Below are 26,919 nucleotides of genomic sequence, written 5' to 3' on the forward strand. Positions count from 1 at the left end.
TCACTGCTGTCAAGAGACGTATATACAAATCAATCAATAGCCCTATTTAGCCTTACTGCTGACAAATTACGTAAATTCAAATCAATAAATCGCTCTATATAGCCTCGCTGCTGACAAACGACGTAAATTCAAATCAATCACTCGCTCTATATAGCCTCGCTGGTGACAAACGACGTAAATTCAAATCAATCGCTCTATATAGACTCCCTGCTGGCAAACGACGTAAATAGAAATCAGTCAATCTCCTATATAACCTGGCTGCTAACAAAGAACGTTAATTCAAATCAACTAGTCATTCAACAAGCTCTCATAATCTAGAACCGAATTAGTAACCCGTCTAGTACTACTACTGAGCTACTGTCCCGTCACCCTAATTTTAAAAAAGACGCTAATATGCCCTGCGTGACACACTGATTTGTATTACTGGTCATTGAATAATTTAATAATTACTTAAAATAATCTGTCACTCATTTTGTTATTTGTTATTCGGATATTATAAATGAACACAATGAATACAAAATTATCGAGATTTTAAGAACATCCCTACTTCGCCGTATACCGGTACTTGTAACATATTTTTATTCTTTTGTTCTATTCTTTAATATTGCCAGCAATCATCTTTTCAGAGAGAGAATCTTTAATAACAGTAAGAGTAAAAAATTTATACTAGCACTCAGGCATATCAATACTTTGATATATGGGCTCGAAAGAAAGAATAAAAAAGACAGACAATTTTTTATTCTCTCTCTGAAATATATTTATTACTTTTGAGTAAGTGTATTCAAAATGCTTCGTATGGAGTATTGTACTATATGAGGCAGAAACATGGACATTACGCAAAAGTGACGAAAAACATCTGGAAGCTTTCGAAATGTGGGTGTGGAGAAGAATGGGGAGAAATAGCTGGTCGAACGGAGAACGAATGAGAGAGCGTTTGAAATGTGGGGGAGGAGAAAAGAACGATTTTAGATTTTATTGAGAAGAGGAAGAGAAACTGGTCGGGAAATTGATAATTAAGAAGGAACTGTACCATGATGGACGTGCTAGAGGGTATGATGGCAGTAAAGAGAGGGACGGAGAAATTATCGTTATAAACTTCGGGGATCACGGCTGCGTTCCTCAAGATTGGCACTCGTGCTATATAACCCTGAAAGATACATTGACGTCCAAGCTGATTCGTTTTTGGAATATTAACGTACCCTTTCAGTACCGAGATGGGATTGTGCTGAAAGTATACGTTACGTGAAATCTGAACTAACACTCAGATTTGTGTCAGAAGCAAGATTTTCCACCAGTAATCGAACTCGGACCACGCACATAGAAAAAGCGAGCGTTAGCCAGTCAGCCACGAAAAAAACATATATGGGTATTCATATTCCATTTATTGAACACGACTATAATTGAGAATAATGAACAATCTTACTTGAGCAATAATAAATCCACTGAAATAAAAGTAACAAATGTCTGCGATCTAAAAGAACGTGTTGTATTGAAGTTAATTCAAGGACTAAAATGTTATGAGAATAGGAATTCCAAAATAATACAATAAGGAAATAGCAGAAGTTCATTACACTCATTCATAACGTGATTTTAAGGTAGCAACTTTATATGTGTTATTCAAGTTACTGTTGACTACTTAGCACACACACACACATACTACTGTACTTGACTACTTGACGGTCAAGGCCGTCAGGCAATTCACTGTACGTATATTGTTCCAGGTAACACATTAATATGGATGGGAAGGTTACGTTATTCCTCCAGGCTATAGCATTATTATTATTACTTCACGAACAATGAATAACATTGTTGGAAGTTGTAAAAATATTCAAGTAAGGACAATAACCTTCTTGTCACGTTGTAAACGGTTGTAACAGATTTGTTGTCTCATAGTCTGGTGCTTTCAACTTTTATGAGAACTTGTAAGATCTTGAAAACGGCGAGATTACAACCATACTGTTTCCTGCTTTGTGCTCAGCATATTTTAAATTTGTGCAACTGAGAACCAAAACGCTACGTGTCTCCGTATTAGTGGCGTAGATTAAAAAAAAAAAATCATGGGAGGAGCTAATAATTGCCAAGTTGAAGGAGCAAAACATATCAGGATATATGTATCTGACAACTCATCACTGAGTGAAATGTGCGCCACCAGCCAGTCCTTCATAGGCTCTTGCGACAAGAACCACAGTATTTTATTTTAGTACAGAGACAACCCAAAAACCCGAAAAAATTTCGAAATTATTGCACCTCTCTGGCTCGGGCCTGGGTTCACGTAAGGATCTGACTTTTTTTTTTTATCGGAAAGCATACGTTGTTGTGTATATAATATGTGTACAAAATTTTAATCTTGTATCTTGAAAACTAAGGTCGGGAGAAATTTTTGAAAGTCTGAAGGTTACCAATGTTTTATATTGGATATATATATATATATATATATATATATATATATATATATATATATATATATATATATATATATATATATATATATATATATATACTTCAAAAATGTACTGTATCATTACTATTTAACCTAGAATCATGGCTTAAACACCATTTTCTTCAGTAACGAGCCCTTTCCAATGGTACTACTCACATGTCCGTATCGTACACCTGAACTGGAAAATTGAAGGAAAATTCGGAATTTATTTTTTGAAATTCCGCCAAAACACTTTGCCTCTCTGACCTGGGTCTGGGTTCAAGTAGGGATCTAATTTTTATTTTAAAAAAGTACGTTGTTATGTATATAATACATGAGCAAAATTTCAACCTTGTATTTTGAAAACGAAGGGCGGAAAAATTGTTGAAAGTCTGAATTTATTTATATATATTATAAAAATTTACTGCGTCATTACTATTTGGCCTAAAGTCATGGTTCAAACGTCATTTTCTTCAGTATAACAAATCCTTTCCATCGGTTCTACTCACATGTCCGTATGAACCGGAAAATGGAGAAAAAAACAGATTTTTTTCTGAAAAAAGGAAAAAAAACAACAACCTCGGAACACTTGTACCCCTCCGGTTTCACGTAGGGATCTGAAAACATTTTGAGAAATACCCAAAGGTACATACAATCCATATGCAAAGTTTGAATTTGATATCTTGAAAACTAAAGGTGTGAAACATTTTTGAAATTTGCCTTAAAAAAGAAAACAAAAGTCACGTAGCCCCCACTTGGCACGGCCAAGTTGACCATCCGGTGACAAAATACATCTGAGGTGTTCTTTGGTCCATCTTTGACTTGACCAATTAAGAAAAACGGCTTAAATACCTGTTAGAGAACCTAAATTAGCGGTCAAAGACGATACTACTCCATGGTAACAAAAGTTACCAAAAACTCTAAAGGGGTTAATAGAGAAATGGTTGATGTAGCATGAAAATTTGATCTTACAATGCATTTGTACTCTTTCTCTTATAAAAACAACCTAGTTCTGTATTTTTTTTCTCAAAATATAGGTGGTAGTATTTTACTTATCATTACGGATACAGAATAGTACCCGTTCAATACTACATAGACGTAGTGGGTTGTAGTATTCGATCCCCCTCCCCCCAAAAGCTTGCACCCCGCCTAACAAAAAATTCTGGGTGCGTGCCTGATGCATGGGTCAATATTATTTCTGGCTTTTTGATCCAATGTTGAATGCCTCTTAATTCAGGCAGCTCCCTAATGATGCTGAGTCAATGCCAGAAAATGCTTGGTGCTTCCACCGGGAATAGACCAAGGACCAAAGACATTGAAGTCTCGCACGCTAGAAATTTGGCTAAGCGGAAGCTCATAATAATTTTTTAAAAGAAAGTTGAAGAACCAGTTCCTTTTATTCGTAAGACTCTCTATTTACACCAGCAGATCGTAAATTTTGATGCATATAATCTAACGACAATGAAGCAAGAAAGATAAAGAATATAATATATAGATTAATTCCTTAAGTGTTTTAAATAGGGTTTTTCTAGGAGATAATTTTTTTAACACGACTATCCAATACTTGGGATTTGTAATAAATTATTTTTTAAAAACGTCGTACCTACGTCACTGCTCTGAAGAGCACTTCAGATGGTCAGTATAGGATTTCTGATCGTGCCAGAGGATGTGGATTATTTTAATGTTTGTTATCTTAACAGACCTATAGATATTTGCCATTAGCTTATCAAAAGAACTATTTACTTATGGGCTTCCATTAATATCTATCTCTCATGCAGTATTTTCTATTATCTAAAGTTTGTATGTTGATAGATGAACGTTAATTGCTTTATACTTAACTAGATTTCGGCTAGCTACGGACTGCGCCCCCAGACTCTCGAATTTACTCGGGATACTGTTTTGCACCTCGTATTCTATTCTTTGCAAGGCAAGAATAAGTTTATGTCACTGTTCTTTAAGAAAAATTTAAATCCCTTTTTCCCTTAGAATATTAATTTTAATGAATGTGAAATGATAAGAACCCATGTCGGCCTAAGTGCTGTGTTCAAAAATTCACATCAAATGGTTCTCCCCAACCCCATCTTTCCCCTGATGCAGTGGCGCATCCAGGGGGGCGATCTGGGTAATTCCTCCCAGAAGAGGAAACTTTTATTTTGTTTATAAATAAAACCCATCCCAGAGTTTGGAGCTCTTAACACTGGCTCTAAGTAGCAGTATTACAACCCACCGCCCTCCCAGAAGTCCGTCCTGTATCCGCCCTGTCCTGATGATGAGACTGACGACTTCGAAGTCATTTTATATATTACTCAGAAAAAAAAATAAATTGCCGCTCTTCTCCCGTTAAAACCGGAATTTCGGGAAACATTGTAACGAAATTTCCGGAAACGCAGTAGAATATTCCCAGTAGTTTTGAATAAGTATTTTATATACAAAGTTTGATATCCCTAATGTGCCTATATAATCTTAACAGATTTCGAGATATGGCCATCTTATTGTAACAATTGCAATCTCACTCTTTTTTGATTCCCGCTGTTTTACTTTCCTTCTAAGGGAAACATAACAAAAAAAAAAAAAAAAAAAAAAGCTGAAGTAAGGCTTCAGTTATTTTAAATGAAAAACCTAAATATCAAGTTTCATGTCTCTAATTTTAAAAGATTTCGAGTTATGGTAATCTTGTTATAACAGTTATAATCTTTTCTCTTCCTGTTACATTTTCTTCCCTTCTGGGGAAAATATCAAAAGAAAGGAAAAAAAGAAACACTGAATCACGTGTCTAACTATTTTAAATGGAAAATCCATATACCAAAGATTCGGAGATATGGGCATTTTATATAATAATTGCCATTTCTATTTCGCCCTACCCTTTCCTCGTCGAATTTTCAAAAAAAAAAAAAAAAAGCTTTACTGGTGCCTTACATTAGAAACCTTATGCACTGGTAAAATTTCAAGTTTCTAGATTAAGCGGTTTGGCCTGGGCGTTAATCAGTCAATTAGGATTTCTTTTAGTCTATATACAGAAATTGCCGTATCAAATAGTGCAAGAAACAACACCGTTCTAAGTTAAATTCTAAAATCAAACTTTAATAATAATAATAATAATAATAATAATAATAATAATAATAATAATAATAATAATAATAATAATAATAATAATAATAATAATAATAATAATATTTTACTTAAGTCATTTGACCAAATGAGATAAATGAGACAGTTTTGCAGGTTCAGTGGTTTGCTGATTCGTTTAACAAATTTACAGTGAGATTTTGTCCATCTTCTTGCAGTTTTCTGAGGGAATTAACTAGAACAGTCATATTTGAAAGGGCGAGTCAGTCCCGTAGCCAGAGGATGGACAAAATCTCACTATACATTCGTTAAACGGGAGGGGGCCGAGATATTTTTTTTAAAGAAAGGCTGAATTGCATTCACCTTACGTATATTCATTCTTACATCCATACAAGGTGTCTCAAAAGTCCCATAACATAGGGTAACTCTATTATTATCAGAGTTACAACAAAATGTAAGAGGGGAAACCGTCTGGACTAGCCGTTTGGATTGTACACTCTTTATGCGCCCAATATTAAAGGAAAATGTAACGTTGCCATTTACCTGGGCCCAAAACATAAGTGAATGAAAACTTTAAGTTTTACGTCCCACGCTTATGCCGGTTAGGCTAAAGGAGACGGTGATGATGAGAGATGAGTGAAATGGTGGAATGATGAAAGTGGGAGGAAACGGGAGAACCGCGAGAAAATCCACGAACACGGTGTTTGTCCACCACAAAGTCCACACGACGCGAGCTGGGATCGAACCAGGGACCCCAAGCACCGGAGGTGAAAGCTCTACCACTGAGCCACCGCGCCCCCAGAAAATTTCTTGAATTAGCTTCGGTATAGTTGGGTAGCTTCCTGTTAAATACTAAAGATATACCACATTGACTTGACACCTAGTCTTCTGTTCCAGGCGCTGCTATCGACTGAAGGAATTCCACTCCCCTTTGCTAAGAATCTTTCGCTTAGCAACAGCTGAACCCTTATTGGCTCAACGCGTAGGTGTGTCGAGGGTGTGAGCTGTAGCTCGCATTTTTGCCACGGCTCAAGACATTTTGGCAGCACTATAGCACCAAAATTTTATTGAAGTAGAATAAATGTATTTAGTCTCGCAAAGGAATATTGTAGCCCCGCGTAGCGTAGTCGCTAATGTTCTCGTCTTTAGTCCGAGCGGTCCTGGGTTCGATTCCCGCTGGAGGGACTTACTCGAAAAAAGTATGCAAGCTTTGTCATGCCAGCGATCCTAAATGAGGTTTTCCTCATTCACACCAGATAAATGCCGGGATTGTACCTAACATACAGGTTGCAGGCCGCTTCCTTCCTTCCCCAAATCCCTTCTTCCTTCCCTTTCCTCCGATAGTGTCGCTAAGGGACGTCATCCCTCATATACGTGACGGGCTAACATGGCCATAGATGCCGGAAGCCCAGAAATGTAATTCCTAATCCTAAGCAAAGCAATATGGTTAAAATAAATTATAAGTTTGGTACACTAAGAATAAATTACATGGATTTTACGCATTGGACGTGAAGGGCACTTCATAGTTCGACTTAATGTTATTATCACCACTCTTTCAATTGTAAATTCTCTCTTAAAATTTCCGAACGATGCACAAACCCCAAATGGTGTAATAAATACTTTTCTATGAATAACATTAAACAAATGGCTATCGGCTTAGCATACTCAGTGATGTGAGCTGCGATGGCTCAGTCAGAGTAAGGCATATTTCTATCAACGAGGCTGGCTAGATTCGATCTCCGTTGGCGGCAGAATTTATTCTCACGTTCAATTGCGGTTCAAGGGTTCACACGCGCTCAGCCATATGGGTACTTACTAGAGGAATGAGAGCTTACGAAAAACTGATAATGTTCAATCTGTTTGGAGTATTAGATAGAAGAAAAATAAAGAAATATGAAAATAACCAGGGTGAACATAGTCGGTGAACTGAATTTAGTAGCTCCCGGCATGCAAAGCAGTGGAGAACAGCCTCTGTTGCCTCTTATACTCATTTAAATATTAATTTCCATTGAAAGTGGAAATAAAGTGCATAACTAAAAGTCGGGCCAAGTCTGTCTCTGGCCGAGCTCGACAACCAAATGTATCGATTTTTATTCTCTAGTCGATGAACTATTTGCCCTCCAAATTTGATGTAGATCCGGCTACTATAGTAGCCACAAGACGTCGTGAAACTTGACCTAGATCTACCAATTTCAGCTTCCAATAGAATTCGAGGGTGTGTCCCGTTTGCCAACTCCTATCCATGAAATTTCGCCACTCTCGCTTTCTCGCACTTTACACAGAACGTCTCCTGAGGGTACAGTGTTGTCAGATTGCCGCTAAGTTTCGTTTTTTTTTTATTGTCTTGTCGCTCGTTCGCCACCTCTTCTAAGTTTAGCAACATTGTTGGAGCACTTCTGTTGTTTCATATTTTCTCAAGTGCGCGAACGGAACAGAGCTCCACGAATCTTATCGAATTCTTCCGATGCGTCACACGTGAGGCAAAGCAATTCTATGATTGGTGTAGAGCCTAGCCTTCACGAGTCCTCGCGACCACTATTCAGTGTTTCTTTCAGATAAACTCTTACGGGGGAGGAGGGCACATTTAGCATTTGGAGGGGCACATATTATTTTCATACGGTACTATTCCATTTATTATTATATTATAGACGTATTATTTTGATGTCCTCCGGGGGGCACTCTGAGAGCTCCGGGGGCAATGTCAATATATATACACCTGGAGTGAAACTATAAGCTCCTGTATACGTACGTACGCCGGAAGCTAAATAATTGTAAAGAAGAAGAGCAAGAAGTTTTATTTTCTTTTAAACGCAGAAATTTAAGTGTTTTTAGTAATGACATACCGTAATTTATATATATATGACGCATTATAATGGTGATCATCCCTGAACGCTCTATCACTGAGATTTCTTGTAAGCAAATGCAAGGAAATTTTTCAGTTTAACGTCCCACGTTTATGCCCGTTAGGTTAAGACAGATCGATGATTAAGGTAAGCGAATTGGTGCAATGAAAAATCCCACAGACACGATATTGTCCACCAAAACCTTACATGGCCAGAGATCAAACCAGGAACCCCACGCGCCAGAGGTAAGCGCTCTTCCACTGAACCACGTGCCACTCCCCCTCGGCAAGAATGCCGTATAAATTAGATGAGGAATGATTGTTCAATATGGGACTCAGTAGTAGAGCGTTTACCTCTGCTAGCATGGGATCCTTGGTTCGATCCCAGTTCGTGCCAAACACCGTGTGGGTGGGTTTTCTCGGTGTTCTGCTGTTTCATCCCATTTTCTTCATTCCACCATTTCATTCATTTATCATCATTACCGTTTCCTTTAGCCTATCTGGCATAAGCGTGAGATGTAAAACTTTAAAGATTATAAAGATCGTTCAATACGTCTCCACTTGAGATCGACTCTAGAATCAAACGGGCCAAAAGCATGTGTGTGGTACTAAAACAAAGACAGCGCTGATCTTTATAACTTTTCAGCAGCAAAGTTATATGAGATGAGGGTTGCCAAATTTTATAGATTTTTAACAGAAAAAAGGAAGATATGTAATATTCACAATTTACATATAACGAACATATACGTAGGTTAAATGATTTCACAAAGTAACGCAGAATAATTTTAATTGAAAACTGGTGCAGTTCATTAAAAATAAGTACAACACATAAAAAGCACAAAACGCATATTACAATCACCGGTGAGAGAATATGTGATTCAGATCCCGTAGGTCCTCCTCTCATACATGTGAAGCCTCAATGCTGAAACGAATGCTAAATTCATATCCAACCAACTGAATATGTGACACATATCTTTGTTGCCTTTTATTTGTATTTTAATGAAGAATTTTACACCTTTTAATAGTTCCACATCCTTTTTTTTTTCTTACGCGTTTAAAAATGCTTGTAGGACATCGGAATTCATAACTATTTGGATTTTTTTTTATTAATTCATACGATTGATCGAAATTGTGATATGATCGAGATGGTGTTGACAGACGAAGGTTAAGATGCTTAAATGGAATTATTCTTACACATAAGGTTGAGGTGTCGATTAGACAGAAGATAGAAACATAAGCTGTTGTATTTTCTCTCTAAATAGTAAGTTATGTCGTTTGGTTGCGTTGTTAACAGTGTGGAAGAAATAAATTCTATTTTTCTTTTCTTTTCTTTCTTTCTTTTCTCTTTTTTTTTTTTTTTTTTTTTTTTTTGCTCTAACTTACCGAAAATATTTTCTAAGTGTTGAGGACTACAGTTTCTATTATTATTAAAAAAAAAAAAAAAAAAAAACGACGTAACGGCCCATTTGTAAGAATAAGCCTGCTTCAGCGCCATCCGCTAGCAATCGGCTGAATTACGTCTAAGCCCAGCGCGCTGCGACACCCTTTCGCTAACAAGCGCATGAGGAGCTTTGTAGATCTAGTAGCCGCTACGTCTTGTTTTCACATGACTCCCCAGTTTGTCTCACTACGCTGGGTGGACGCCGAAAATTGGAAAGCATCGGCCGAAATCGAAGCCGGGACCACCTCTAACCACTAGATTACAGTGCCCCCTACTATTACTTATTAAAAAAAAAACGAAAGAAATCACCTTACGGGAGAAAATAAAAACGTATAACGTAAAACGTACCAGAAAACAAAACTTACGGGAAAGTCGTAAGATATAGCAACCTTATATGTGATGTAAGTCGATGGTTTAACGTCAGATTTGAACTACAGAACGGGATATCGAACGCGGACTTCCGGTTTCAAAAACGGCAAACTAACTACTATAGTTCTAGAAAGGAACAGAGATTTACAATTAGAAAGTAAATCAAATAAGAAAAAGAAGGAAAGAAAAGTGATAACTTAAATAATAAGCTGAAAGCTTTTCATAATTGCAAACGAAAGAGATAAACGATAAACTCTGTTCGTGACGAAAGCGTGAAAGTTCTGTTATGAATGAACTTTGCTTTAAATTGTAGTCACTCCCTGCCTTTATGAAAACAGTGAACGCTAAATAACTTATAATGTGGTGCTAAGGAAGCATGAAAAAAACAAGCATGTTAAACACATAACAGCTAAGTCATTAAGATTTGCCTCTGGCATAACAACAGTACCGGTAATGCATTTAATAATTATACGTTTAAAATTAGAGTAATTTTTTTAACCTTTGCAAAAGAAATGCATAAAATATTAATAATTATGACTAATAAAAATCTCTACTTTCCACTTCAGCACTCTATCTAAATCCTGTGTACTTTATTAATCAAAGTAATTATAATTACGACACGCTACTTCCATGAAGAAAGTGCAACAGAAACCCAGAACTTCCCGCATTTAATAGCATGAAACTAACTGTTGAATCATCCCATTTCACACACGACTTCTAGATTTCCGACAGCGTTACTGACAGACTGGTAGTTCGATTGAAAACGACTATATAAATCGAAAGTGGTAGTTCCGAATCTGAAAATCATGTGTTGATAGCTCTGTTCGTCCTCGAGATACAGTCGAAGCAAACCAAAATATAGCATATTATTTGCTCCGTCACTGACAGACAGACGGTTTAAAATTCGAACGTTCTAGTTCAGAATCTGAAGACCATTTGTTCATAGCTCTTTCTTGTACTCAAGACACAATCAAGCAAATTAAAGTATATTCCTTGCTCCTTCACTGATAGACAAGTAGTTACGTTGAAAACGATCGTGTAAATCGAAAGTGGTAATTCCAAATTTGAAGATTATTTCTTGATAATTCTTTTCGTTCTTGAGATAAGTCCAAAATTTATTCCTTGCTCCATTCTGACAGACAAGTCGTTACGTTGAAACTGACCATGCAAATCGAAAGTCATAATTCCATTTCTGAATACGACTTGTTGATAGCCATTTTCGTTTTTGAAATACAGTCGAAGCAACCCAAAATAGGTTCTTGGCTCTGGCACTGTCAGAATTCCGAATGTGAAGATTATTTGTTGATAGCTTTTCCGCTCTCGATATGGTAGAACCAAACTAAAATATATCGTTGGCAACGTCGCCGACAGATTTGTCGTTAAGATTGAAAACGGCAGCGTAAATTGGTCATTTTCAGTCATGATCTGTCTATGTATTTACAAGATTTTAAAAAAATTGTTGAGTAAATATCCAGTTCGGGTTAATCATTGACTGTAATGAAAACAAATCTGTACAAAGAATTTGTTTTTATTTAAGTTCGTTCATTTTTTTTGTTTGTTTGTTTGCAATGTAATTGTTTTAAAAGGAAATAGAAGAAATTCCAGAAATATTTGAAACAAAAGCTTAAGTTGTTAGTAAGGTGGAAACAATACGCATCTAAACACAATGCAGTTAGGTCTCCAGCGACACGTTAACTTGCATAAATATCAAACGATGCAGTGTAATAGTTTCACACGATACATACCGGTGTTGCAAACTAATTTTGATAGCATTTTATGTTGGTAGTTACACTAAACCACTGATAGTAAACATATAAACAAGCAAGTACATGTTTTCGTCATATATTACAACTGGACGCTATTTGTCAAAAACAATTTGTATTTCAAGCACTAATGTCAATGAAAGTAAGCGATAAACTGTTTGGTTTCTAGGGTGAGACGGCGTTGCTTGTGCCATATAGCTCAGGTTTTTAAGTTCTGACTAAGCTACTTATTCCCTACTGCTAGACATATATAATGGTAAATGATAAGTTGTTCTGAATATATGCTTTCTTAGTATATCCTTACCAGGAAACCAAATACCTTCAACATTATTCGGTGAAAATTAGAAATAACGCGTTCTTTGTACAAGAGAATCATGTTTACTTTTGACCATTTAGGACATAGTCATCTTCAAGATCTTTATCTGAAGCTCTTTTCAGAAGTTAAAAGATTCAGGTTCAGATATTCTAAATAATTCTTATAATTATAAATAACTCTTATCAAAGTTCATTTTTGCACTTACTTAGCATTCTGTACAACTTTATGTCTTTTTTTCTCAGAACTTTGTTATTGAACATGATTCCCTTATTTTCTGAACGCTCCAAATATGAAGTTTTCGGGGTTGACTTAGCATCAAGAGGGGAACTACTCGAATTAAGAGGCAACGAAATTAGGTCTAGAAAGTCAGAGTTAATAGCATTATTTGAATGAATTTGATCTCACATCAACTAGCTGAATGTTCGTTATCTCACCGGCTGTAACCCTTCATGAGCTTAGCGCAAGAAATTTTAGTAAAGTTTTTTTTTCTTTATTTCAATAAAATTAATTAATATACGTTCTTTTATTATTTGTATTTTAAAATTACATTTTAAATCCATTTCATTTACACATTCGTTATCATAAGAGATTGCTTTCTATTTCTAAGGTGCAGGGTTGCATCTTAACTTAAGTTTTTCCTTTTGTATATTGAGTCACTCTTGACAAATCATGCTTCAGATCACGACTCTTTCGTGGTTGAGTGTACTTCTTTTCTATAAAAGGTTTCTAATCCTGTGTCAAGACATGTGATGATAAAAAAAAGTATCAGTAGGTTTTGTCGAAGTCCTTTCATCATTATTCGCTTTTAAGTACGCCAGCTTGAACATATTGGACGTAACAGCGTGATGTTCAAGTAAAGATATAATTTTATTTAGTCTTCATGAAGCCAAGACTACTTTCTTTAAAATATCTCGGCTTAGAGATGCGCACGAGACAAAATTTGTGGCTGTCTCGTCTCGAAAATGTGCTGTAAATGTGATATCTCGACTTGAAAAATGTATGTTTCTCTATTGGAAGAACCGTGTCTCGACTCGAATTTTGTCAGGAAAATCCTGTCTCAACTCGTCTGGTGCGCATCCCTATAAGTGACAATCATGGAGGTCAAAATTGCATTAAAAATCGAATACTATTTCGAAAGAAATGCATGAACTACTCCCAGCGAGAGCCAAGTCTATGGTAGGAACTAACTGTGATCAATGAATTATATAGACCACAAATGTATTTTCATTAAACTGCAAAGCAGCCTAGAAACTTTTGTTTGACACTTGTCTAATTGAATTAATTAATGTAAATCCCCCTTTGCAATACTTCAAAGGAAAGAAAAAAGTTTTTTTCCTCCTCTCATCAGAAGGTCTTAAAATACCTTGAAATAGTAATGATTACGGAGAGCACGGAATTTATTAAGTATTTTGCAGTATATAATTCGCTAAGCATCTTATACATGCTATAAATTTCTTCTCTTCTCATTTTCGTGGTTTGATTTCTATCTGGTATTCCTAGAAGAACACACAATCCGCAAGTAGACATATATTGATTGATCACTTACCGAATATACTTTCTTCGTAGTCATAAAATTCCTAGCAAATCTGGAAAATATAAACAACTTCCGTCCAATTATTTCTTCCTCTTCTTTATCTTCGCCTTTTTCCATATTTATATGGAGTCAGCGTTCCTGTCTTTAATTCCTTTCATCCACTCTCTTCTATCCTTGGCGTCCTCTATTTTCCATTCCTTCTCTTGTCCTTCTATCTCATCTTGGATCTTCCTGTCTTCAGTGTTTCTTTTAGAAAAAAATGTTCCGGGAGGTATACTTCGTATTCGGAGGGACATATATTATTTTCGTACGATATTATTCTATTTATTATTATATTATAGACCTTTATTTTGGTCTCCCCCGGTGGGCACTCTCAGAGCTCCGGGGAGCACAGCCCCCTCGAAAAAAAAAACATATCTGGAAGAAACACTGCCTGTCTTCCTTCTTCCTGTTACTTCCATCTTTCCAATTCTCTTTCGCACATATAAGTCGTGTCCTTCGTTACACAAGCCATCTTACCTTCCATTTTTGAAATTTTTTACTCAAGGGCCTCACCTTAACAGTGTTCTTATAATCATTCCTCATTCTATTATTTTTCGTCACACCATACATCCAAAACATTTCATCACCCTCCGCCCTATATTGTGAATCACAAGCTTAACTTATTTTGTCTCTATGTTATTGATTGGTTTATGTTTGTTTTCATGTTTGTATTTGGTATGCTTTCTTTCTTTCTTTCTTTCTTCACTTGTAGTACTGGTGGGTGTGTGTGTGTGTTTTGTTAAATTACCACTTTTTTCTTTTTTTAAAAACCGTCTTAATGTATACCTGTATTTTTTTTGTATATCACCGTATCTTTTGTACTCAATTGATTGTATCTTTTTTGTATAACTCAATGTACTTCCTTGACAAGGGTTTGGTGGTAGAGCAGCAATATGCTGAACCTCGCCCGCTTGAATAAAGCCTTTTTCAATTCAATTCAATTAAATTAAGATTCTCATCTCTCCCACTTCCATCTTATTTTCCTGTCCCCTTGCGATTGTCTCAGCTTCACACTGTAAATCATTTCAGGTTTTACTAGCGCTTTTCTATATATATATTCACACACACTCTTTTAAGTTTTTCACACAATACTTCCCTTATCCTTCTCTAGTTTAGCCAGCCAGATCGTATTCTGTGTTGGGTTTCTGTGTGCAATCCTCCATCCTGGTCGAGGTATAATCCAAAATACTGAAATTTCGAGGTAAGTGCAGCCTCTCTCCTTGTAGTCGTAAGACGCTTTCCATCTTTCCTGAGTGTCATATATTCTGTCTTTGTTCTACTTATCCACATGCCTTTCTTTTCTAACTCCCGTCCAATAATCCAATAACTGTGTAAAAATATTGTCCGGTACTGTAATGAAACTTTCAATTTTATCTATTGTAGAGTGATTATCTGATTGTTTGTAAATTGAGAAATTGTAATAGCACAGTGCCACACTTAAAAAAAAAATGTAAAGGGCCCCTCAAGCTTATACGAGCTTGAAGTGGTCAAACTGTGTACGTGATACCTTTGCGACGCTTTGGTATAATCATAGCTTTTCCTTCCATCAACTGTTACTTCATTTATCAACTTTCCTCTTCAGTCTGGAAGTGTTCATGAATATTCATTACTGCTTTTACATTGGTTTCCTTTACATTTATTGATTCTATTGGCTTATAGAACATAACCACTGAACACTAAATACACCACTTTATGTTATAAAACTTATATAAATTTTTAAATATTATTGTTGGATCAAAAAATCCAATATATTACAATCAAAAATTTTCTTGTACACCTTATATGTGGAGAACTACATATAGTGTAACCAAACCCAAATTACCAGTAGGATGTGCTTATTCCGTACAAAATACGAAAGCTCGATTTAGGAGCCGTTCAAAAATTTTGTGGCCCCTGATCCAAAATTCAGTACGGTATATTTCAATTAAAAATTTTTATTGTACGTCTTATATCTGGAGAACTATATATAGTGTAGCTAAATCCAAACTATCACTTAATTCAGTATGATGTGCTTATTCCGTAGAAATTACGGAAACTCGATTTAGGGGCCGTTCACAAATTTTGTGGCCCCTGATCCAGAAACTAATTATGGCCAAGATCACAATCTTTTGATCCATTTTTTTTATCATTTCTAAAATTCTTGTTAAGATGAACTGTCTTCCATTGATATATAGTAAATTTTCGAGGTAACTCATTCATACTCTTATATATAATATTAACTTACGACATGACTTAACAAGACACCAGTATGAAGTTCTTTTAGCTGTTCTTACACACTTGCTTTTGCGTTTTTCTCTCTATGAAAACCTAAATTAGATTATCGAGACACGGAAAAGAAAACACGGTTTGATTAGTTTATTGTACGGTACTCAACATATCATAAGATTCGTGTTTTTGCACATTAAAAACTTGAGCTATTTTGTCCATTGAATTTTAATTATTTTCCCCCATTTCAATTATTAGTTTCTACTTAAAAGAAAGACATTTTTCGTTTTTGTTATTTAAAACATCACAAACTTAGATTTTATAATTCTTTCGTAAATATATATATATATATATATATATATATATATATATATATATATTTCGTGCTTCATTTGAAGCAACGAATTAGGAAGAACCGTTAGGAAAGCAATTACTTTTTGTACTAAGGCGTGATTGGTTTACACGGATGATCTGTTTACTCGTTCTTCTGCGTTATGGTTATTAGGACTGTTGACATGAACTCAATATTTCTTCCGGAAATATAAATACTTTGTGTGATTTTGAAAACGAGGAAACTTGGTTTATGGTTTCCTACTGTTGCTTCTCAAACGGAACTTTAAAATTTACTTGTGACGGATAAATGATGAGTAAACCACTAAATCTCATTACCTAATTTCATAGCCTATTTAGAACTTAAGTTGAGTTGATTTTAGTTTAGCGTCCCTTTCAGCAGCGAGGCTATATGAGACATGAACCTAAAAGCTTAACGTGGGATCCGAACCACACGCGCTGCCGCCGGGAATCGAACGCGGGTCTCACACGCCATAGAACTTGACATCACATTGTACTACATCTTAAAGTACGAAAGCAAAATGATAAGAAAAGCACAGTAACGTACAAATGAGCTGTCTGAGTGGTTCAATAGAAAAGCGCTCACCTCTGGTCAGTGGGGTTCCTGGTTCGATCCCAGTCTACGCTAAGTGAACTTTGTGGCGGACAAACATCGTGAGTGGGTTTTCTCGAGGCTCTCCCGTTTTCCCCCACTCACTTCATTCATCGTTATCATTCATCTCATTATCATCATCATTGTCTTCCTTAGCCTCAGAACATAGTCGTGGCACAGTAAACTATATAAAAAAACTAACTTGCTCAATTCTTCTCCATGCCTACATTTTATTTAGTACCGTTTGGACTAATCCTCGTTTCGGCTAACCAATTATCTGATACAGTTTTCTCAGATAAATAATAATATTTGTGTTTGACTTTTTAAGCGAAATAAGGACCCTTGTATTGCTTATTCCTCCTTTTCTCTTAGAAGCGGAAAATGGACAAACTGTGGAAATCGAGGGAATTATGTTGAAACCCAGCTTTTAATTACTCTTTGAGCCAATTAGATTCGAGCAATTCTCAATTATCACCCATTTTATGCAATTCGATAACTTTTAAAAAATAATACGCATTTCGGTTCTTCACGTAATAAGGAATTTTCTTTTGTAATTTCCCTCCAGTTTTATTTGGACAATAATTTTTATTGTCCACCATTTTACGTGTAACGAGAATAAGACGAACAAGAATTCGCCTAGAATAGGGGACAGAAATATTATCATTTATCTGTCATAATATTATTAGATAGTTGGTTAGGCAAAACGATGTGACACGCCTATATTTCGACCTTCCACCTTTTTTTTTTTTTAACATTAACAGGTCTGGTCATGAATATTTTAAATTCTGAAAGGAGCTTAGGATAGAGTTCTTACAGCTGAAATACTGTATGTCCGAAATGACCAAAAATAGACTCGATTTTCTCGTGCATTGAAAGTATCATATATGGAGCAGTGACAATTTTCATAAAGCTTCCACATAAATCTTAATAATATATATTTTTAATTAATATTGATAGGCCTATGGCCAAGACGCTCTAAACTATTCCTCCTTCTACTGTAGATCGTTTTAGACATTTTTAACATTAAATGAAAACTATATATGAAATTCTTGCAAATTATTTACTAAATTAAATTCAATTTACTGCATTTTACTAATTTCTGCGTTAAATTATAAACTTGTCGCTAGATGTATAGAAATCTCATATTAAGTTTTTTTATATTCTTGGAATTTCAAATTTGAGTACCTACTATTACACCATGACAAGCAACAAAACCGTGGGATTAGACGCACTTCCGAAGGATATTTGCCTCAACGTACAAGGTTTCACGAACCCTAACTGCGAACATAAGTAAACTATAGAGCAGACCCGCTTCTAGAGGTGGTCTGAAGCTGGGGGAATTAGTAATCCTAGCGGCCACCTTGCACCCCCTTGAAACTTTCAATTGTTTCTTTAGACAAATACAATGTATATGTTCAAAAATAATAATAATAATAATAAGCAGTATAAAATGTAAAATGAAAAGGATTTACAATTCTATTACAGATTCCATAAATAATAAATAAATAAACAGTTTTGTAGTGTTCTTTGATATCAGTCATTGTCCCTTGGTATTTATATCTGCTTCCTCTACGAAATTGGATTGACTCCGAGGATTCATTATTATTATTATTATTATTATTATTATTATTATTATTATTATTATTATTATTATTATTATTATTATTATTATTATTATTATTATTATTATTAAGCATTCTACCTTTTGGCAGGTGCTGGGACTATTGACGGTTTCTTTTTTATTTTGGTATTATTACTGTATTTTAGATTCGTCAAGAAATATTTCTTCCACGTTTCTAGATCTTCAGCTTCCTCTTTCAACTCCCAATATTTTGAATAACATTCATATTCAGAGCTCTTTCGTGGCTAAACGGTTAGCGTACGCGCCTTTAGCGTCGAAAATCCCGGTTCGATTCCCGGCGGGAACTAATGTGGTTCGCATTCTACATTTATCTCATATAGCCTCACTGCTGAAAGGGACGTTATCGAAGTCGACGACGAACTTGAAATCAACTCAATATTGATATGCAATTAATATTAATATCCATTATTTCAATTCGTATTTGGCTCAAGTAAAATAGAATTATGTGACTTTTGGTTGAAATTTTAGGTCTACAAAGCAACTTGGAAATTGTGAAATTATACTCAAATTCAGCTTCATGATATGTTTGTCTTAAAATTAGAAATTATGGGCGGTTTCTTTTAAGAAAATAACGTTATATCAGTATCATGGTTTACTATAAGTTTAGTACACAGAATTTTTTCACTTTTTTTAAAAAAAAAAAAAAGTTTCTGTGTATATTATTAATTTGAAAAATAAAACTCCTTATGGTATGCTGTATCTAGATTGCAAATATCATATTTTAAAAAGTAACTTGAACTTTGTAAGATCAACAGTATGCAGTTAACCATTCTGTAGTTATAAGTATAAATATAATATATATAAGATATAGTCGGATATATCATATTAACACGAGTAGCGTGATATATTGTAGTACGGTAAAATGTATTAAAGAAAATAATTCACTTAAAATCTAGATCAAGATCAAGATCTTATTTTGGTTATTAGGCACATGTCTACAGAAATGAGGATATCTGTATTTAAATGAAGCCTTTATGGAAGTCCTTATTTAATGTGTAGGTCATGGGAAGAGAATGTTACATGTCATGCGAAATTTATAAGACACATATTCTATTTATTACCTATTGTTTCAATGAGTAATCTGGTGGGAATACATTCTTTTGTACTTATTACACGCTAAACGAAATTTCCCACTGTAGTAGGATAGATCTCTATATTTAAAGATAAATTATATTCATAATTCGAGAAGTTTTCAATCAGAATGTAAATCTGTAACTCATTTCGAGAAATTAAATACGGAAGACACAGAAGCACGGGACGACGGGATGAAAATATTGTTCGGAATAATACGCGGAGACATTTGTTAGTGGTGGAACATATTCAAGGAAAATCATAGTTACGACAAAAAGTTTGCTAGATTATTTCGAAAATAGTACTTGTCACTCCGCTTCTCTTAAATTGTTCGATTTTGAAGAGTGGAATATTTCATGTCTGGTTCAAATCATGTCTGGTTCAAAAGTCTGAGTACTCTAAACTAAACTTGAAATAGCATGAAAACATACAAAAATACAAGTCTTGGTGTCATGTTATGGGAAAGTAGTAAATCTGAGAAGGAAAATGATAGCTTTGGTGATCACCTTGCAATACGCCATATTGGATTTCAGTCAAATTTCTTAAACAATGATTATGCATTGTAGTGCATCAGTTTGATAGAGATTTTCGCTCAAATTTAGTGCTATAATTAATTTTGTTTTATAGGATGTGTCTATATTAATAGAATGTTTACCCGTCAGCTTCGTTAAAGTGTGTACTATGTGCTGCCTCTTTGGATTTTTCGTTAAATTTGCATATGTCTAAAGCTTTCAATAAAATTCATAATTACTTGATTGTTAAATCTAACACACATACACATTATATTTATAATTTCACAAGATTTTCTTAATTTATTTTTGTTCTCCTACGTCTACTTCAAGTGTTAGGGGCACGGTGGCTCAGTGGTAGAGCTCTTATCTCTGGTGTGTGGGGCCCATGGTTCGATCCCCAGTCCGCAAGTTTTTGGTGACCAACATCGTGTCCGTGGGTTTATCTTGGGTACTCCTATTTCCTCCTACATTCTCATTCCATCTTCATTCATTGGCATTAATCATCCGTCTCCCTTACCCGCCTAACAGGCATAATCGTGGGACGTTAAACTGAAAGATTTCATTTTCATGTCTACTTCAAGTGCATCATACGCAATAAAAGTAAATCAACACAACCAATAATAATGAAATAGAAGAGGCGAATAAACGTAAATATTTAGGAGCAGTGGTAACAAATAAGCGGGGAAAAACAAGTTTATTAATAGCGGAAGATACACGTTACAACATACAAACATTTTATTGTCTGAACTAATAATGAAGTTAAAACTCTATTACAGCTTAATTCTTCCTGTGACATTCTACAGATATGAAAATTAATTACTAACGCTCGAGAAAGAAAAGAATTTTGGATTTTTTAAAAAGTATTGTTACAAATCTGAACTTTGATGTGAAGTAAAGTATGGATGAAAAGGCAGGTGAATTCAGAAGCCATCTCAATTTGTAACTGTACAATAACTGTAAGTCACCGGTGAAACATGTAAAGTGGACGTATCACTTCGCTCCCATGGGAAAAATTCGTGGAATACAAAGTTCTAGTCGCTAAAGCAACAGGAAAAGTACTTTTGAGTAAGCAACTAAGTTGGAACTGTATTGTAAAGCAGGACCTTAGGGAAGCAAGTAAACTAAACGTGGCATTAGCCAGAGCAACATTGATTTCTGCTTAACTATTATTTGCAATATACTGTAGTTGCAGATGCCGTTCGCGATAAATATATGGATAGACCATAAATAAATATGTTCTTTTGGGTTCAGTATGGAGAATAAGGATATACTAGGTACGTGTTCAACATCTCTTAACAGGTTATGGTTATCAACAGACAGTCGTAGATTTTACATATCATTCACGTTTTAGAAAATAACTAACTACGAAACTATTAATTCATTCAGCTTCAGAAGTACACATATTGACAAAGGAATGCAATATTGAGTATTGCAATAAGATAGGTTTCGTCCTTGTTCGTATGTATGGAACTGAAATGACATCAAGCCATGTATTTTGTTTTTGGTTTCCTCATATTCCCATATAACCTTCATAAACTCACTATTTACGACTCAATCCCAGGTTCAGATTTTAATTTAATCTGTATTGTGGTAATGATCCTAGAAATTTGAGATCTTTATATATATATATATATATATATATATATATATATATATATATATATATATATATATATATATATATATATATATATATATATATATATATATATCCTTCTTCAACCTGCTCTATTAACTATAAATAACTTCATACCGGAATCGCTTATATTAACAAAGGTATGAACGTGGTGAAAACGGCCTATCTTGTAGTACAATATAACATTGTACGAGACATTTTAAATCGCTCTCCTGTAAAATTATAAAACTCAAGATACGCCACTTCGCCCCTTCACCGACGATTTATAATACTATATAATTGTCTAACTGTGTTATTTCATACTTAAACTGCGGAAATAATATTGCTCTAGGAGGCCTAATTATACGAAAATATTAAAGTATTTACATATTCTATTAAAGATATGTTTAACTGTAATTATACTATTAAATTAAGAAAATATTCTATATTTCTTGTCACGTCTAGTTAAGTCTAGTTAACGTCACGTATTAAAAATATATTTGTCATCAACACCTTACAGTAAATAATATTTACCAAAGGATGATACAAATTAATTCCTTATATTTATATACCTCCTAATATTTAGAAGGTCTTTAACACAATATTCTTGAGTGGCCCCGCGTAGCGTAGTCGCTGACGCCTTCGGTGCGAGCGGTCCCGGGTTCGATTCCCGGTGGGGACACTCGGTCAAAAAAGTGTAAAAATCTGTTTCAGGCCAGCCATCCTGAATGAGGTTTTCCTGGGTTTTCCTCATTCACACCAGGCAAATGCCGGGGTGGTACCTAACTTAAGTTTACCTAACAACTCTATTTTTATTTCATTTAGTATATATATTAGGAGGTATATAAATATAAGGAATTAATTTGTATCATCCTTTGCTAAATATTATTTACTGTAAGGTGTTGATGACAAATGTATTTTTAATACGTGACGTTAACTAGACTTAACTATACGTGACAAGAAATATAGAATATTTTCTTAATTTAATAGTATAATTACAGTTAAACATATCTTTAATAGAATATGTAAATACTTTAATATTTTCGAATAATTAGGCCTCCTAGAGCAATATTATTTCCGCAGTTTAAGTATGAAATAACACAGTTAGACAATTATATAGTGATGTTGTGAGTATTATAAATCGTCGGAGAAGGGGCGAAGTGGCGTATCTTGAATTTTATAATTTTACATGAGAGCGATTTAAAATGTCTCGTACAATGTTATACTGTACTACAAGATAGGCCGTTTTCACCACGTTCATACCTTTGTTAATATAAGCGATTCCGGTATGAAGTTATTTATAGTTAATAGAGCAGGTTAAAAAAGGATGGTTGGTGGTCATAGCTCAAAATCATGTTTTCAAGTTACGTCACTTCGCCCCTTCACCGACGAGATTATGTTATTATAGTCTTTAGATTTTATACATTTGCTCGCTTATACTTACTTAAATATATATATATATATATATATATATATATATATATATATATATAGAAAGGAAAAGTTTAAGTTCTAAAATTTCTGGAGTGCAATACTAATATAGGATACAAAGATACAAAGTTACAAAATAATTAATCAAAAATAATCCAAAAGTTTGGGAATTAAACCAATAAAACAGAACCAGCTACCTCTCTTCGGAATATAATAAATGTGCTAAAAACGGGATGCACTTAATTATACATTGTGTTATGACCTACTTATTCTACAGTTCACTTATTATACCCGTATTCTTTGAACGATTACTATAATCATTAATCAGTTCCGATTCGTTTGTAATGTATATTCGCTTTACGAGGAAGCAGTTTTAGTTCATAGAAATAAGCAATAAAAAGACCAAAGTGAGGCGATACATTAAGAGTTCATTAAATAATTGATTCATTCTAATATATACAGGTATATATACATAACAATTTAGAAATTTTAACAAGTTTCGTGATTTATGACTTACGTACAAGTTTGTCTATTTGAAAACTATGTGCTTCTAAGCGATATCAACTAATGCTTTCTTTCTCCTTTGTCTTCCAGGACTATGAAGTGGATTTTGGTGTTAGCGTTAGGGTGCATGGCGCTATGTGCCTATGCTTCTCCTATTCTTAATCAAAAGAAAGACAGTGCTGCTACAAAGCAGGAAGTGACGTTAGTTGAGACTCCAAGACTGAGACAAAGACAAACGCCAGGAGAGAATGTGGTAGAAACTGGAGGTGCCGGTGCCGGAGGAGGCCCAGCTGAAACTCCTGCCGGAGATGATGACGACGATGATGAAGATGAATATGATGATGAAGATGATGAAGAAGACGAAGGTGGTGATGATGATGATGATGAAGATGATGAAGAAGATTACTTCGAAAGGTTCTTTGAAGATATTCTAGGAGGTGGGTTGGCTGCGTAGTAATTGGGTGTAGAATGGTGGTATTGGTGAACTGGTACTTGGTGATATTTTTCTCTAACAGTAAACAAAAAAATTGTGTGCGCCATGTTTTTTAAGGACAATTTTACATATATTTATAAGACAAATACCTTATAAACTGCTCACAAGAACGAAGACTGTAGTTTCTTTCAGAGTGTAGTGACTTTATGACTTTCACAACGAAAAGTTTGACTTTTTTTTTATTATAGACTTATGAAATTGACGCAAGCAGCTCTTTCGTATTAAATATTTACCCATTAAGATTATTTTTTGTGATTATTTGACTTACAATCAAAATTTTAAATCTCTATCAATTTTCTTTTTATTAAAGGAAAAATATATCTGACCTGTGCTTTTTGCTTGCTGTCGTAGGAAATAAGAGTCGAACCGCAATTTCTCAATATTGTTGTAGATTTGTGCTTTGCTTTCAAAATGCCATTTGCTTCTCACTCAATATAGGTAACGAAACAATACTAGTAATGCTTTTGTAGATAACATTTTAAATTAAGTTACCCGTTTGTAGTGGTCTAGGAGAGACTGAAAACAAATTATGCATAATTGTACAGAATAAAAATCCATCAATCAAATTTATAAATTAAATATAAATTATTTTTTTAAACTAAGAAAATATATATTTTTGTATTTAAAAATATTTATAACCAAAGAATAAAGTCGGTGCAATTTGGAGTGCACAAAATGCAAACACCAAAGGCCTGCAGATCCTTTCATAAACTAACTTAACCACCAGATATGAACTGAAAATATAAAAGATATAAAATAAATTTATTTTAAAAGTATTTATTTTAGAGTTCTATTTATTGTATGAGAGTAATTGTTGATATTTAACTGTATTTATTTATTTATTTATTGAATAACTTTATTCAAGAGTTTGTTGACAAAAAAAGTACTGAAGCTGTACAAATGCAGGTTGTGTTCTTGTTGATTCCTGTAAGTTTTGTAACAGCAATAAAAAATTGAAAACATAAAAAACACAATTCTCGTATAATAATTCATATAAACAAACCTCCTGTAAGTGAAACATGGCATTTTCAGTGCCGTAGACAGGAAGAGCCTACAGTGATAAATCCGAGAGGTGAAATCACTCTTAATAAAGTATCTCTCTTTGATTTTAAATTTTGGTTTTATAAAACAATACAAAATTAATAATACTTTAATCATTTTTAATTAGTAAAATAAATCATTAAAGTTTAGTCAGAGAAATAGAAAAAAAATTAAAATTCGAGCGTCAATAGTTCTTAAATACTGACTAATAGACGACATACTTGGTTAACATTTTCGACATATACGATGCATATGAGTATGTGAAACGCATTTTCAAGAGAAATACTCAAATGTAGTATTATTATTGTAAATTATAGTATATTGAAAAGATGGGAGTAAAGTATTCTCTTATCATTTTGAATATACTATCGTGGTCCTGTCTACGACTCTGTTTTAGCCATATAAAATATTTCTCTAAATCTATAAAGCTAAAGAAGAAATTTAAATATAATTATAACAACAAAGGATATGACGTAAGTATGACTTTGAAATGTTCAGCTTCTTTGTAGAAGTCTCCTAAATGTTTTATGTTCAAATATAAACTTAAACTTAATAATAAGATTTGTTTGATCTTTCAATTAAACTTTTTTTTTTACTATTATGCTCTTTGTTGTTCAATTTGGACTGAACCTATGAATAGAATTTATTGGACTTTTTTGGGGGATTGAATCTATGGTTATTTGTTTACCTAGTAATCCACTTGATTTTTTAAAGAATGCTAAGTCTCATCTTTTTAAGTTTTCTGTTATATCTCTCACTATTTTAGCAGCAATACAAAGAATTTACTCGAAAATAACATTCAAAATAATTACAAGAAAATCTTCAAGATAATTTCATATTTGTTTTTAAGTTTCTTTCTGCTATACCTCTATTTTAAATTAACCTTTATGTTTTTTCGTCTTTTTTGATGAGTTTTTAATTCTTCGATGTGTATAGTTCTGTAGAAAGTTCGGAAACCTTCAAAATTTTTGCATTTACTTTATAAGGTTTAACCGACTAATAATTTTAGGTTCAATTTGTACAGGATTAATAACAGTGTGGACTTTGGGGGAAACTTTTGTTCATCTATTTTTACCTTTCCAGTAATACTGCTTTTTTCATTTTTCTTATTCATACTTAACTGTTTAAAAAAACTTAGACATACAATTTGTGTTTTACAGATCTGCATATTCTTTTCAATTTTTTACTGGATATCTTCAATAAATTCCTTTGTTAGTTTCTAAATACTTGTTAAAGTTTCTCCATCGTCACTATTTTCTATTATTAGAAATCTTATAATAATATATGAACTATTATGTAGTTAGGAAAGATGACCATATATTAATTTCTTTACTGCACACTATTGAAGTATGGGGTTATACATTGCTGATGGTTAAAATTAATCTATATTGTACTTACTTTCTGACGCCATTGTAACTTCAATGACATTATATTGATGAATAGTTCTTTTGACAGAAAAAAAACAACAGAAGATTTGAGACATACACACGTTCTTCAAAACTGTCTGACGTATTTTTAGAATTAATATTACAAATAAATTATGTTACTTTACAGATATTTTTGACAATTGTTTGAAAAACAAAGACGCTAAATTGACGTGGTAAACTTTTTAACTATTGACTTATATTTTGAAACTAACATGGCTTTAAGTGATAATGACAATAAATGGA

The 26,919-nt window shown here is 34.0% G+C and overlaps 1 protein-coding gene across 1 annotated transcript in view; it reads left to right on the forward strand.

The window, feature by feature from the left end:
• Nucleotides 1-26,919, forward strand: part of LOC145664833 (uncharacterized) — a 131,971-nt gene that overhangs the window by 12,516 nt on the left and 92,536 nt on the right. The window contains exon 2 of the mRNA XM_081731832.1: nucleotides 23,806-24,152. Coding sequence (XP_081587958.1) covers nucleotides 23,810-24,152 — 343 coding nt within the window. The 5' untranslated portion in view covers nucleotides 23,806-23,809. The remainder of the gene's footprint in view (nucleotides 1-23,805; nucleotides 24,153-26,919) is intronic.

This window comes from Thermobia domestica, chromosome 11 (assembly GCF_964235325.1).
Source record: "Thermobia domestica chromosome 11, izTheDome1.hap1.1, whole genome shotgun sequence".
NCBI classification, from domain to species: Eukaryota; Metazoa; Arthropoda; class Insecta; order Zygentoma; family Lepismatidae; genus Thermobia; species Thermobia domestica.